This window comes from Scyliorhinus torazame, chromosome 3, assembly GCF_047496885.1.
Source record: "Scyliorhinus torazame isolate Kashiwa2021f chromosome 3, sScyTor2.1, whole genome shotgun sequence".
In the NCBI taxonomy this organism is placed as follows: domain Eukaryota; kingdom Metazoa; phylum Chordata; class Chondrichthyes; order Carcharhiniformes; family Scyliorhinidae; genus Scyliorhinus; species Scyliorhinus torazame.
The window spans coordinates 74673561-74687833 of record NC_092709.1 but is presented as its reverse complement, the minus strand read 5'-3'; the positions used below and the strand labels follow the sequence as shown (position 1 = coordinate 74687833).

General features: G+C 51.1%; 1 protein-coding gene across 37 annotated transcripts in view; it reads right to left on the bottom strand.

Annotated features, from left to right (window-relative positions):
* Positions 1–14273, bottom strand: part of LOC140408518 (calcium/calmodulin-dependent protein kinase type II subunit delta) — a 489119-nt gene that overhangs the window by 92111 nt on the left and 382735 nt on the right. For all 37 annotated transcript variants that reach the window (XM_072495808.1, XM_072495809.1, XM_072495811.1 and 34 more), the window contains exon 12: positions 11486–11528. In XM_072495808.1, coding sequence (XP_072351909.1) covers positions 11486–11528 — 43 coding nt within the window. The remainder of the gene's footprint in view (positions 1–11485; positions 11529–14273) is intronic.

Here is a 14273-nt window from a genome sequence, read left to right as displayed (position 1 = left end):
GGTGATTGGCTGCTGAGTATTTCTCTCAACTTTCAACGAGGAAATTTCAACCGGGGCAAGTCGAGCATTTGTTAAAATAATAGGAATATAAACACAGGCAGGACTAAGAAAATCAATTAAAATGTAATGTGGAAAATAAGTAATTAATAAGGAGAATTCTTTCTCTCTCAGAATTGTGAGTCTAAGGAATTCTCTTCTCCAGAGAGTGATGGAGGCTGAATCATTGAATATTTTTAAGGCAACATGAGATAAGGGGCGAAATTCTCCCCCAACGGCGGGATGTCCGCCGACTGGCGCCAAAGCCGGCGCCAATCAGACGGGCATCGCGCCGGCCCAAAGGTGCGGAATGCTCCGCATCTTTGGCGGCCTAGCCCCAACATTGAGGGGCTAGGCCGACGCCGGAGGGATTTCCGCCCCGCCAGCTGGCGGAAATGGCGTTTGTTTCCCCGCCAGCTGGCGCGGAAATGCGGCGCATGCGCGGGAGCGTCAGCGGCCGCTGTCAGTTTCCCGGCGCATGCGCGGGAGCGTCAGCGGCCGCTGTCAGTTTCCCGCGCATGCGCAGTGGGGAGGGTCTCTTCTGCCTCCGCCATGGTGGAGGCTGTGCGGAGGCGGAAGGGAAAGAGTGCCCCCATGGCACAGGCCCGCCCGCGGATCGGTGGGCCCCGATCGCGGGCCAGGCCACCGTGGGGGCACCCCCCGGGGTAAGATCGCCCCCCCCCAGGACCCCGGAGCCCGCCCACGCCGCCTGGTCCCGCCGGTAAATACCAGGTTTGATTTACGCCGGCGGGACAGGCAATTTCTGGGCGGGACTTCGGCCCATCCGGGCCGGAGAATCCAGCGGGGGGTCCCGCCAACCGGTGCGGCCGGATTCCCGCCGCCGCCCAATCTCCGGGAGCGGAGACTTCGGCAGGGGCGGGATTCACGGTGGCCAACGGCCATTCTCCGACCCGGCGGGGGGTCGGAGAATGACGCCCCTGATTCTAGACTAACAAGGGAGTCAAAAGATATGGGAATAGGGCAGAAAAGTGGAGATGGCGCCGCTCTCAGATCATGATCTTATCAAATGGCGGGGCAATTTTGAAAGGCTGAATGACCTACTGCTCCTAATTCACATGTTTGACATGTCATCCTTTTAGCTAATAAGGGGAAGTTTCAAATTTTTTTCTTAAACTGTTCTTGGTATCTTCGTATATCCTAACAGTGATAAAACTCCAGGGGCGAGATTCTCCGACCCCCCGCTGGGTCGGAGAATCGCCGGGGGCTGGCGTGAATCCCGCCCCCGCCGGTTGCCGAATTCTCCGGCACCGGATATTCGGCGGGGGCGGGAATCGTGCCGCTCCGGTTGGCGGGCCTTCCCGCGCGATTCTCCGGCCCGGCTGGGCCGAAGTCCCGCCGCTAAAATGCCTGTCCCGCCGGCGTAGATTAAACCACCTACCTTACTGGCGGGACAAGGCGGCGCGGGCGGGTTCCGGGGTCCTGGGGGGGACGCGGGGCGATCTGGCCCCGGGAGGTGCCCCCACGGTGGCCTGGCCCGCGATCGGGGCCAACCGATCCGCGGGCGGGCCTGTGCCGTGGGGGCACTCTTTTCCTTTCGCCTTCGCCACGGTCTCCACCATGGCGGAGGCGGAAGAGACTCCCTCCACTGCGCATGCGCGGAATGCCTTCAGCGGCCGCTAACGCTCCCGCGCATGCGCCGCCCGGAGATGTCATTTCCGCGCCAGCTGGCGGGGCACCAAAGGCCTTTTCCGCCAGCTGGCAGGGCGGACATTCGTCCGGCGCGGGCCTAGCCCCTCAAGGTTGGGGCCCGGCCCCCAAAGATGCGGAGCATTCCGCACCTTTGGGGCGGCGCGATGCCCGACTGATTTGCGCCGTTTTGGGTGCCAGTCAGCGGATATCGCGCCGATACCGGAGAATTTCGCCCCAGGTCGCAACCATGCACCAGTCGAGGTATTGGTAGGTAGATTGAAAGCTAGCTCAGGAATCTGGGAGTCTTCAAATGTACATTTTATATATCTGGAAACTGAAGCAGATGTTATCGAGGAGGAAGATCACGAGTTACAGTCAGTCAGAGAGCAAGAAAAGCAGCATATGTAAGATGAGAGTTAGAAGAGTGAAGTTATAATTTCAGAGCACCCAGGAGAGGTGAAAGTGAGAGATTTGCAATTTAAGTTTACCGTTGATGCAGCTGCAGCAATGTCTGTTTTCTTGAATGAGGAGTAGAAGGAATTTCTAAGTCACAGATTGTTTGCCATTGGTTGGATTTGGAGGCAACAAAGTCTCTCTGATATGGAGGAATTTATAGTAGGGATCTGTAAGTGTACAGCCGGCATTGAGAAACTACTGTGAGAGCACAACGTGGTTTTTGAGCAAGAAGGACCGAATGATAAAATTAGGCATTACCAAACCTAAGTCAAAGTAAAGGATAATGTACACCCATTTTGGAAGGCTAGTGCCTCATCCACAGTTAGAAGTGGTAAGTAAAGAGCTGGCGAGATTAGAAAGAACGTGGTCAAATACAAGAAAACTGTGGGAATTAATAGGTTGTTTATTTGAAGTGGAAGGGAAAAGGTACTTTGTTTTGGTCAATAGCTATGGCAATAGGAGAAATATTGAGTCTCTACCCAATACCACAAGTGTCAAAACTATTGAGGTGTAAAGAAGCTGGTTTGCAATTTATGGGCATTGGTGTTAGATAATGGTCCATAGTTCATATCAGAAGAGTTTGAGATATTTGAATAAGAATGGAGCCAAACAATATCCAATACCACCATATCACTCAGCATTTAATGGTGCTTTAGAAAGCGTAGAGACTGTGAAGAGGTCTCTGCAGGTGTATCTGCGAGGTGACAAACTTAGATAGTAATTTTCATGTTTCTCTTTTACTCAGACTCTTGCAGAATAATCCCACAGTTTTTAAACAGGTTGTTCATCTTACAGGTAAGTGTTTAAACACACTCAGAACAAGATTTATTTTGCTTAAGCCTGATGTCAATAGCAAAGTAAGAGAAAAAGGAGAACAAGAAAGAGATGAGTCCTGATAAATGAGGCATGAAACTTAAGACTTTAATGCTGGTTAGAAGAGATATGTGATTGAGGTTGTTGTAAGAAACTTGTGCATTCACATTTCCAGTAAAGATTAGATAAGAGGGTGTGATCTAGCGAAAAAAAGATTCCGTTTCTGGATGGGATTGGTGGGGTCGTTCCCGCCGTTTGTTATTTTTTCAAGTCTCAGCAGGTAATACCCCACCAAGTCTGCACTTAGTCGCATTTACTGCGCAGAGGAGCTCCATGTTCAGTGCAAGAAGAGATTGGGGTGCCATTTTGCAATCTGAGCCCCCCAACATGACACCCAGACCCCATCTCACCTGTTCGGGTGAGTGGGGGGCCTTTGAGTCCCCCGCACCCGACCTCATATGGGCTGGTAAACCCCGAGCCCAATCACCGGTGCCAGCAAAATGCCAGCTGGGCATTGCCAGCCTAACACCCTAGAAGTGCCTATGACAGCCTGGCAGTGCCACCTGGACACCCTGACAATGCCAGAGTGGCACCCAGGTGGCACTGCCAGGGTGCCTGGGTTGCAACAGTGCCAGGGTGCCACCCTGCCCAGATTCCAACCACCCAGGGTCCTCCGATCACCTGGGAGGCACCTGGCTGGAGTCTCCTAAACGATGCCTGTAGATCCAGAGCACCGGTTGGATCTGGTGTATGTCTCGTTAAGCTCACTTAACTATGCAAGTCTGGATCCCACAAAGGACGGGATGCAGATCGTGATGTCTCGCGAGGTCTCGTGGGGCGTAATGACCGTCTGTAATCCCGGAAGTGACCTCTCGCGGGATATATCGACCACGTCCTGTCCTAATTCCGCCGAGATGGTAAATCGAACCCAGAGACTCCACCATGTAGGTAATTTGCTGGAAACAGGAAAGAGGGAAGCCTCCTGTAGTCCAAATAATCTGACGGCCCAAATTGAAAGTTAGGAAGAAAGTGACAGCCGAAAAGAAACTGAAAGTTTGCTGGTATTTCAGAATCCACTGGTAGAGCAAAGTAAGACAGGGGGCAGAACTGTGGATTCAATAACAGGCGGGGCGGGGGGGGAGAATTTGGCAGGAGGTTCAAAATCAATTTTACGTTGGCGTGAATTTCCAGCAGGATCTTTTGCTGATGTCCATCATGATGGATCGGGAAACCTGCTGGAGACCAGCGTGAACTTCATTTGCATCCTGCCAATTGGATGCAGATGAATGCCAACCACTCATGCCCGATTCTCTGCAGCGTCAGCAGGAAAATACACTGCTGTGAAACATATTTGGACAACATGGCATGCAGATGTCAGGACTCACCTGAACAATGCCTGGGGCTGCCTCTAGAGTTCAGGATGGAGACTGACGTCAACCCTGCATCCTGGAACAGTAATGGATTGGGGGAGCATCTACAAGTGGACCTTTTAAATTCGGTGTCTGGGGAGGGGGGCGGGGGCTCCATTTTCCAGCCTCATAATGTTCCTGCAAATCCATTTTCATTTTCAGGCGGTTCGCCTTCTTTCAATAGTGATGTTGGATGCCTTTTCAATATGGCATCCGGATAGGATGGCGGACTGTGCACCATCTGTCCTGCCACCCACCCCCCCACCCTCATGGAATACAGCGGAAAACACCCGGGTATGTAATTAATGAGGTGGGGGCCAGAGATTAAGCATGTTTTCCCGCCAGCCTCCGCAGCGGGACACACTCCACGTTCCCGCCCATGCCATAGATCTTTGTCCCCAAATGGAAGAATTCCCGCCACGGTCAAATCAATGTTGCAGTCCCAACCATTAAGTGGAGTTGGTAGTCAAAGTCAGACGTGCGGTCAGAAATGTTGGGAGTTGGACTTCCGGGTTGCGGAGCTAAGCCGCGCGATTCGACAGCTCCCCCAACGGCACGTTTTTAAAAACCAACCCATGGGGAAGGAAGGAGAAAGGTCCCCTACTAACCTGCATGGACCGGACCCGCAGCGAAACGGCAAAAAAAGCGGCCCTGGAGCAGCGGGAGAAGAAGGAAAAAAAAAGCAAAATGGCGGCGCCCACGGACAAAGAGGAGATGCATGAGTTCATCAAGTGCTGCTTCGAGGAGCTGCGCAAGGAGATGGTAGCGCCTATCCTGGCAATGATTGAAAGACTTGGAGCAACCCAGAAAGCCCAAGAGGTGAAGATCCAGGATATCCAGGAAAAAGTGAGTGAGAACGACGACGAGCTCGTGGGCCTGGCGGAGAGAGTGGAGCAGCACGAGGCGCTGCACAAGATGTGGGCGGGAAGACTCGAAGACCTGGAGAACAGGTCAAGGAGAATCAATTTGAGGATCCTGGGTCTCCAAGAAGGAGTGGAGGGGGCCGATGCCGCGGCATATGCGGGCACAATGATCGTGACGCTGATGGGTGCGGAGGCCCCCCCGGGATTGCTGGAGCTGGATGGGGCGCACCGAGTGCTAGCGAGGAAGCCCAAGGCAAATGAGCCGCCAAGGGCGATGGTGGTGAGATTTCACTGGTTTACGGACAGAGGGAGGGTCCTGAAATGGGCCAAGAAGGAGCGGAGCAGCAAGTGGGACAATGCGGAGATCAGAATAGACCCAGACTGGACGGCGGAGGTCGCTAAGCGGAGAGCGTGTTTCAACCGGGCCAAAGCGGTGCTGCATCGGAAAGGAGTGAAATTTGGAATGTTGCAGCCAGCGCGACTGTGGGTTACACATAATGGCCAACACCACTACTTCGAAATGCCCGAAGAGGCGTGGACCTTTATACTAGCTGAAAAATTGGACTCTAATTGAGGGTTTGTGTGGGAGGGGGGGGGGTGTTTGAGGGTTGAAGTATGATGGTTGTTGTACATAGGGGGTCAACCACGCGCAGGAAATGCTATATGGGATGGGGGAGAGGGACAAGGCCACGACAGGAGCTGCGCCATGAGGGGCGGGGCAGGCTTTGGAAAGCGCGGGATTTTCTTTCCCGCGCGCGGCAAGAAAGGCGGGAAGGGGAACGAAGGAATGTACATTGATTGGGAGATTCCCACACGGGAGGGTCAAAGGGATGGCGGGGGAAGCCGGGGTCAGCAGGTGTCAGCAGGTGTCAGCTGACTTACGGGAGGGGTATGGGGGGAGCAAAAAAGCTGGATGGGGATCTAGCGGGGGGGGGGGGGGGGAGGAGAGTGGGGGGGTGGGGGGGGGTTGCTGCTGCACTGGCCGAAAGAGAACGGGACACAGAAGAGGTGGCTGGGACGGGGGTCCCCCGGCTGGGGGACTGGAGAGTGAGAGAGGCGCGGACAAGGGACTGACCCAGAAAAGGAGATGGCAAGTCGGCCAGGGGGTGGGGGGGTGAGAGTCCCTCCAATCCGGCTGATAATGTGGAACGTGAGGGGCCTGAATGGGCCAGTGAAGCGGGCTCGAGTGTTCGCGCACTTGAAGGGACTGAAGGCAGATGTGGCAATGCTCCAAGAGACACACCTGAAGGTGGCGGACCAGGTCAGGTTAAGAAAGGGATGGGTAGGACAGGTATTTCACTCGGGATTGGACGCGAAAAATAGAGGGGTGGCAATTCTGGTGGGAAAGCATGTGTCATTTGAGGCCAAGACTATCGTAGCGGATAATGGAGAGAGATATGTGATGGTGAGTGGTAGGTTGCAAGGGACGTGGGTGGTGTTGGTAAATGTATACGCCCCGAACTGGGATGATGCTGGATTTATGAAGCGCATGTTTGGGGCGCATTCCGGACCTGGAGGTAGGAGGACTGATAATGGGAGGGGACTTCAATACGGTGCTGGACCCAGCACTGGACCGCTCCAGATCAAGGCCGGGAAGGAGACCGGCGGCGGCCAAGGTGCTCAGGGGTTTTATGGATCAGATGGGGGGAGTGGACCCATGGAGGTTTGCAAGACCGCAGGCCAGGGAATTTTCTTTTTTCTCCCACGTACATAAGGCTTACTCCCAGATAGATTTCTTTGTTCTGGGCAGGGCGCTCATCCCGAGAGTGGAGGGGACGGCGTATTCGGCCATAGCCGTTTCGGATCATGCCCCGCACTGGGTGGAACTGGAGCTGGGAGAGGAGAGGGACCAACGGCCGCTGTGACGGCTGGATGTGGGACTGCTGGCTGATGAGGTGGTGTGTGGGAAGGTGAGGGGGTGTATTGAAAGGTACTTGGAGGCCAACGACAACGGGGAGGTGCGAGTGGGGGTGGTATGAGAGGCGTTGAAGGCGGTGATCAGGGGAGAGCTGATCTCCATCAGGGCTTATAGGGAGAAGACAGAGGGAATGGAAAGGGAGAGGTTAGTGGGGGAGATCTTGCGAGTGGACAGGAGATACGCAGAGGCCCCAGAGGAAAGATTACTTGGGGAAAGGCGACGGCTCCAGACGTAGTTTGACCTGCTGACCACGGGCAAGGCGGAGGCACAGTGGAGTAAGGCGCAAGGGGCGACCTACGAGTACGGGGAAAAGGCTAGTCGGATGCTGGCGCACCAGCTCCATAAGAGGGCGGCAGCGAGGGAAATAGGGGGAATCAAAGATGGAAGGGGAGCCACGGTTCGAAGTGCAACGAAAATAAATAAGGTATTCAAGGCCTTCTATGAAGAGCTGTACAGATCCCAGCCCCCAGGAGGGGAAGGGGGGATGAGGCGATTCCTGGACCAGCTGGGGTTCCCGAGGGTGGAGGAGCAGGAGGCGGTTGGTTTGGGGGCACCAATTGGGTTGGAGGAGTTGAGTAAAGGTTTGGGGAGCATGCAGGCGGGGAAGGCCCCGGGGCCGGACGGGTTCCCGGTGGAGTTCTTTAGAAAATATGTGGACCTGCTGGCCCCGCTACTAGTGAGGACCTTCAACGAGGCAAGAGAGAAGGGAACCCTGCCCCAGACAATGTCGGAGGCGACAATCTCCTTGATTTTAAAGCGAGACAAGGATCCACTGCAATGTGGATCGTACAGGCCGATTTCGCTCCTTAATGTGGATGCTAAGCTATTGGCAAAAGTACTGGCCACTAGGATTGAGGACTGTGTCCCGGGGGTGATTCACGAGGACCAAGCGGGATTCGTAAAGGGCAGGCAGTTAAATACCAATGTGCGGTGGCTCTTAAACGTGAATATGATGACATCGGAGGAGGGAGAAGCGGAGATAGTGGCAGCTATGGACGCGGAAAAAGCCTTTGACCGAGTAGAGTGGGAGTACCTCTGGGAGGTATTGCGCAGGTTTGGGTTCGGGGGAGGGTTTATTAGATGGGTTAAGCTCCTTTACAGCGCCCCGGTGGCGAGTGTAGTGACGAACCGGCAGAGGGCGGAGTACTTTCGGCTGTACCGAGGGACGAGGCAGGGGTGTCCCCTGTCCCCCCTGTTGTTTGCATTGGCGATCGAACCCTTGGCCATATCACTTAGGGAATCTAAGAAATGGAGGGGGATAGTCCGCGGGGGAGAGGAGCATAGGGTATCGCTATATGCAGATGACCTGCTGCTATACGTGGCGGACCCAATGGAGGGGATGGTGGAGGTCACGCAGACTCTGAAGGAGTTTGGAGAGTTCTCGGGCTACAAGCTTAATGTAGAGAAGAGTGAGCTTTTTGTATTACAGGCAGGGTACCAAGAAAGAGGGATAGGGGACCTGCCGCTGAGGAGGGCGGAGAGGAGTTTTCGGTATCTGGGGATCCAGATAGCCAGAGGTTGGGGGGCCCTACATAAACTGAATTTGACGAGGGTGGTGGAGCAAATGGAGGAGGATTTTTAAAGATGGGACATGCTCCCGCTCTCGCTGGCGGGTAGGATGCAGTCGGTCGAAATGGTGGTCCTTCCGAGGTTTTTGTTCGTGTTTCAGTGCCTCCCCATCGTGATCACCAAGGGCTTTTTCAAGAGAGTAGGTAGGAGTATTATGGGGTATGTGTGGGCAAATAAGACCCCAAGGGTTAGGAGAGGGTTCTTGGAACGCAGCAGGGACCGAGGAGGGTTGGCTTTGCCAAACCTAGGGAGTTACTACTGGGCAGCAAACGTGGCGATGATCCGCAAGTGGGTCATGGAGGGAGAGGGGGCGGCATGGAAGAGGATGGAGATGGCGTCCAGTAAAGGAACGAGCCTGGGGGCGTTGCTAATGGCACCGCTGCCGCTCTCGCCGACAAAATACACCACAAGCCCGGTGGTGGCGGCAACACTAAGGATCTGGGGCCAGTGGAGAAGGCACAGGGGTGCAATGGGAGCATCGGTGTGGTCCCCGATCAGGGGTAACCACCGGTTTGTCCCAGGGAAGATGGACGGGGGGTTTCAAGGCTGGCATCGGGCGGGGATAAGAAGAATGGGGGGCCTGTTCATTGACGGGACATTTGCGAGCCTAGGGGCACTGGAGGAGAAATTTGAGTTACCCCCGGGAAATGCATTTAGATATATGCAGGTGAGGGCTTTTGTGAGGCGACAGGTGAGGGAATTTCCGTTGCTCCCGGCACAAGAAGTTCAAGATAGGGTGATCTCGGGGGTATGGGTCGGGGAGGGCAAGGTGTCGGAAATATACCAAGAGATGAAAGAAGAGGGAGAAGCGCTAGTAGAAGAATTGAAAGGTAAATGGGAGGAGGAGCCGGGGGAGGAGATTGAGGAAGGGCTATGGGCTGATGCCCTGGGTAGGGTCAATACCTCCTCCTCGTGTGCCAGGCTCAGTCTAATACAATTTAAGGTGGTTCACAGAGCGCATTTGACGAGGGCGAGGCTGAGTAGGTTCTTTGGGGTAGAGGATAGATGTGAAAGATGTTCAGGGAGCCCGGCGAACCATGTCCATATGTTTTGGTCATGCCCGGCATTGGAGGGGTTCTGGAGAGGTGTGGCGGGAATAATATCCCAGGTGGTGAAAGTCCGGGTCAAGCCAAGCTGGGGACTAGCAATATTGGGAGTAGTGGATGAGCCGGGAGTGCAGGAGGCGAAAGAGGCCGGAATTCTGGCCTTTGCGTCCCTAGTAGCCCGGCGAAGGGTCTTGCTATTGTGGAAGGAGGCGAAGCCCCCTAGCCTGGAGGCCTGGATTAACGACATGGCGGGGTTCATAAAATTGGAGAGAATTAAGTTTGCTTTGAGAAGGTCTGCACAGGGGTTTTACAGGCGGTGGCAACCGTTCCTAGAATATCTCGCGGAGCGTTAGAAGAAGGTCGGTCAGCAGCAGCAGCAACCCTGGGGGGGGGGGGGGGGGGAAACGAGAGATTGTTTGAGGGGATGGACGAGCGGGAGATGGCATGGAGGGTGGGGAGAAACGGTACGTGCGGCCAAGAGCCAGTGTATAAAGCTATGTAAATATACCATCTTGCCATGTATATATCTTGCTCAGGGAGATTTTGCGTTATTTTGTTATGGGGGGGGGGGGGTTATTGTTTGTAAGGGGAAAAAATTGTGTTGTTAAAAAACCTTAATAAAAAATATTTTTTTAAAAAGAAATGTTGGGAGTTGGGCGGCACGGTGGCGCAGTGGTTAGCACTACTGCCTTACAGCACCGAGGACCTAGGTTCGATCCCGGCCCCGTGTTACTGTCCGTGTGGAGTTTGCACATTCTCCCCATGTCTGCGTGGGTCTCATCCCCACAACACAAAAATGTGCAAGGTAGGTGGATAGGTCATGCTAAATTGTCCCTTAATTGGAAAAAAAAAGAATTGGATACTTTAAATTTATTTTAAAAAAGAAATGTTGGGGAGTCAAGCTAATGGAAATGGAAGCAGATACCCAGCTAGAAAGAGAACAAATCCAGATAAATTCATTGAAACCATGTAGGAAGGAAGAAATAAATTGTCTGTTTCATTGTTTCTTGTCAAACAATGATTTGCATTTAAATTATTCCAGCAGTACGCATTAAATAGGTTTCGGTTGCGGATTACAGTTGAAACAGAAAAGCAACCAAACCTGTTAAATTTTCAGGTTTTGTTGACGTTGCTGGTCATACTGTATTCTGGGAAATTATGTACATGTACCATTTTACAATTTAATGTCCCCTGTATAAGCTTTTTGAAAGTGGGAGGGAGTGTAGTATATCACAGAATCTGAGCATTTTGACATTCTCTGAGATGTAAATAAAATGGCTGCCTGCAGCTGAACACACGTTTGTCTTAGTGTAATACACACCAAGTTTCACAGTCATGACGGCGTGCGCTGATAGTTTCAGCTTCATTATAACCACAAATTCTGGGCCAACGTGCTCTCCACATCACACTGACAATTGCAAATTACTTATTGCTACACTGATCAAATTGACATTGATATTTGTGCTCCTGACAGTTATACCAATTGCCACAAGAGATTATTACATAACCATAACAAGCAATCATGTATAATTAGAACACAAATTAAAACAGACAACACTGGACAATCGCAGCAGGTCTGACAGCATCTGTGGAGAGAGAAGGGAGCTAAATTGCTGGTCCCATTCTACCACAAATGCTGTTCAAATGCCAAGATGGATTTAAAAAAATTTCTGTGCATTAATATATAGACAAAGGATGCACAAACAGCACCATTTGCACACATACCCGAGAAGTTTCTTGTGGCCAGCATTGTTGTGAGAATAGCCCCCTAGAAAAGTTAAAGAAAACAAAAATGAGGAACAACTTCTGGCAAGGATGATCTTGTGTACAAAAACAATAATATATCAATGCATCGATGTTTGGACACTGCTTACAGGCAGATGTTTAAAAACTCTAGTTGACATTTTAGCCATTTCATGTCATGTATGTGCATATGTCAGTGAAAGTTTTGATCATGCAAAAATTTTGCAGTGAAATCTTGATGAGTCAAATTCAGATAACATGAAATTCCAGTTATGTCTAAATTGTTAACCATTTCTGGCGGCAGAATAGCAGATCACATAGAATGATGCCGGTGATAAGCTGAAATTCCACACTGGAATTAGTGGATTAGCCGAACATGTCATATGACCATGCCAACCAATCAGAGCCGAGTTAGATGACACAAGAGCACAAAATCATGAATCGTTGGGCTACCATCATTTGACATTGAGATCTTCCTGTCAAAGAAGATGCAAACCTGTGACTATGGCGGAACCTCTGAGAAATGTAAAAGTATCGTTAACCAGAAGGAAGGGGACATTGGTACACCAATTGGGAAACTGGCATGAAATGGAAAACGGACATTGCAGAGGAGTGGAAGATTCTGCAATCAGGTTTATCCACAATTATAAAGCAAAAGATGAACATCTTGGAACAGTTCGAAAATCAGGCATACTCTCCAGCAAGGAAGAGGATGAGAAGAGCTGCCTATACCTGTGTTGAAGCTCTGCTAATCTGGTTCAAAGCAGCTCGAGCTGAGAATTATCTCAGTTCTGATCCAATCCTACAGGAAAGGGGAGTCACCCTGGCAAAAAAAAGAAGCTGTGCCACAAGCTCACCTGCAGTGACAGATAGCTGGACTGATTCAGGACAAGGCACATCATCGTCTTCCGAGTGATAGGTGGTGAGGGTGCAGTGGTTACGGTAGCAATGACAGATGATTGGCTTCAAAATGGTCTCAACCATGTCTTGAATGAGTGCGCGCCAGGTGCATTTTTTGCAAGACCACTTTTTGATTAGCGGTGAAACGAGAAATGGTGGAAAGAGCAAGACCTGTCTCAGTACTATGGTCTGCGCCAGCATCAATAGAACTGAAAAACTGCCGCTTCTTGTGATAGGAAAGTCCACAAAGCCAAATTGCTTCGTGAATGTCAGCTCGTCATCCACGCAATACGGGGCTAACAAAACCGCCTGGATGACCTCTTGCATTTTCGAGGTGAGGATCAAGGAAGTGGACAAAACGTATCAATGAAAGAAAAGGAAGATTGCCAAGCACAGGGCTAAATAGCTGGCTTTTAAAGCAGACCAAGGCAGGCCAGCAGCACGGTTCAATTCCTGTACCAGCCTCCCCGAACAGGCATCGGAATGTGGTGACTAGGGGCTTTTCACAGTAACTTCATTTGAAGCCTACTTGTGACAATAAGCGATTTTCATTTCATTTCATCATTACAGACAATTACTCTGTGCAACCCAACATCACTAACTTGAAGAACATCAAGCTGATGTTCTTTCCTCCCAACACCATTGGCAAGCTGCAGCCAATGCATCACAAGGTGATTAGGGGCCTGAAAACCCACTCTCAGGTTATCGAGGCCATCAATCAGAAGCAGGAGTACAATCCAACATTACTAGAGGACACATTCATCATAAAAGGCATGCAAGATGGTAACGGAAGCCACAATTGACAACTGCTTCCACCATGCAGGGTTCAAACATGTTACGACTGTAGAAGACGAGGAGGAAGATCAGGGTCAACCCAATCAAAAGACACCTTTTCTTGTTCAGCCACGGGGGCCAACATGGAAATTCCAGCTCAGACAACCATGGAAGCTTACGCGGTGGTAGACAATGCATGACAGAACTGACAGATGGTGCCATCTTACATGCAATACGCTCCTCAACCGCAAAGCCTGAGGAGTTGGATGTCCCTGAGTCTGATGATTGTCCGCCTGCCTGTTACCCTAGCCAGTGCTGCAAAGGCTGCAGAGATGCTCCAGGATTTTGCACTGCAGCGCGAAAACACCGACAACATGTTTGACTGCATTGAAGACAAGGCGGACTGTATTGACACATCTGAAAACAGCACATTAAGCAGAAAAAGATTATGAGTTTTTCCACAGCTAACTATCAACCTCTTTCATTGCAAAGTCAGGTATTGTAAGGTGTGAACAAATTGAATAAAGACATACATTTACTGCATTATCATTTGGCATTTGAATTGTTTTTTTTGACATGGACCACATCTGTAGGCATATCAGGTTACATAGAAACATACTATGAGAGAATGGGGCCTCCTCAGTTATTACCGCTCCACTAAACACAAATGTGGAGGCGGTTCTCCTGAGATTTTACTTATTGTGATTTTACTGTAGTAACATGCAACAATACCCTTTGCTGAACTTACATTTGGGAAACTATACACCAATGGAAATAGATTTGTGCATGCTGGTGATCAGAAGATGTATTTACACTAAAGTCTCATTATCTTACTCATTCAGAGATTAGTGTAAAACCTGTGTGAAGCAGGTACAATCTGCTAAAGAGGATAGAAATTAGATGGCAGTCTTTAATGAGATAGTTTAGTCTGCACAATTGAACAGCACAGTGGAGGATAATCAGATAGGAAAGAGTGGTGCTTGGCACACCTAAATGCTTCTCAGCTAACCAGCATGTCTAATATTTTTCTGACACTTTTCTGGAATGTCAAGCATGAGAGCAATGGATATGCACAGCCTAACAAAGAAGCATGGTG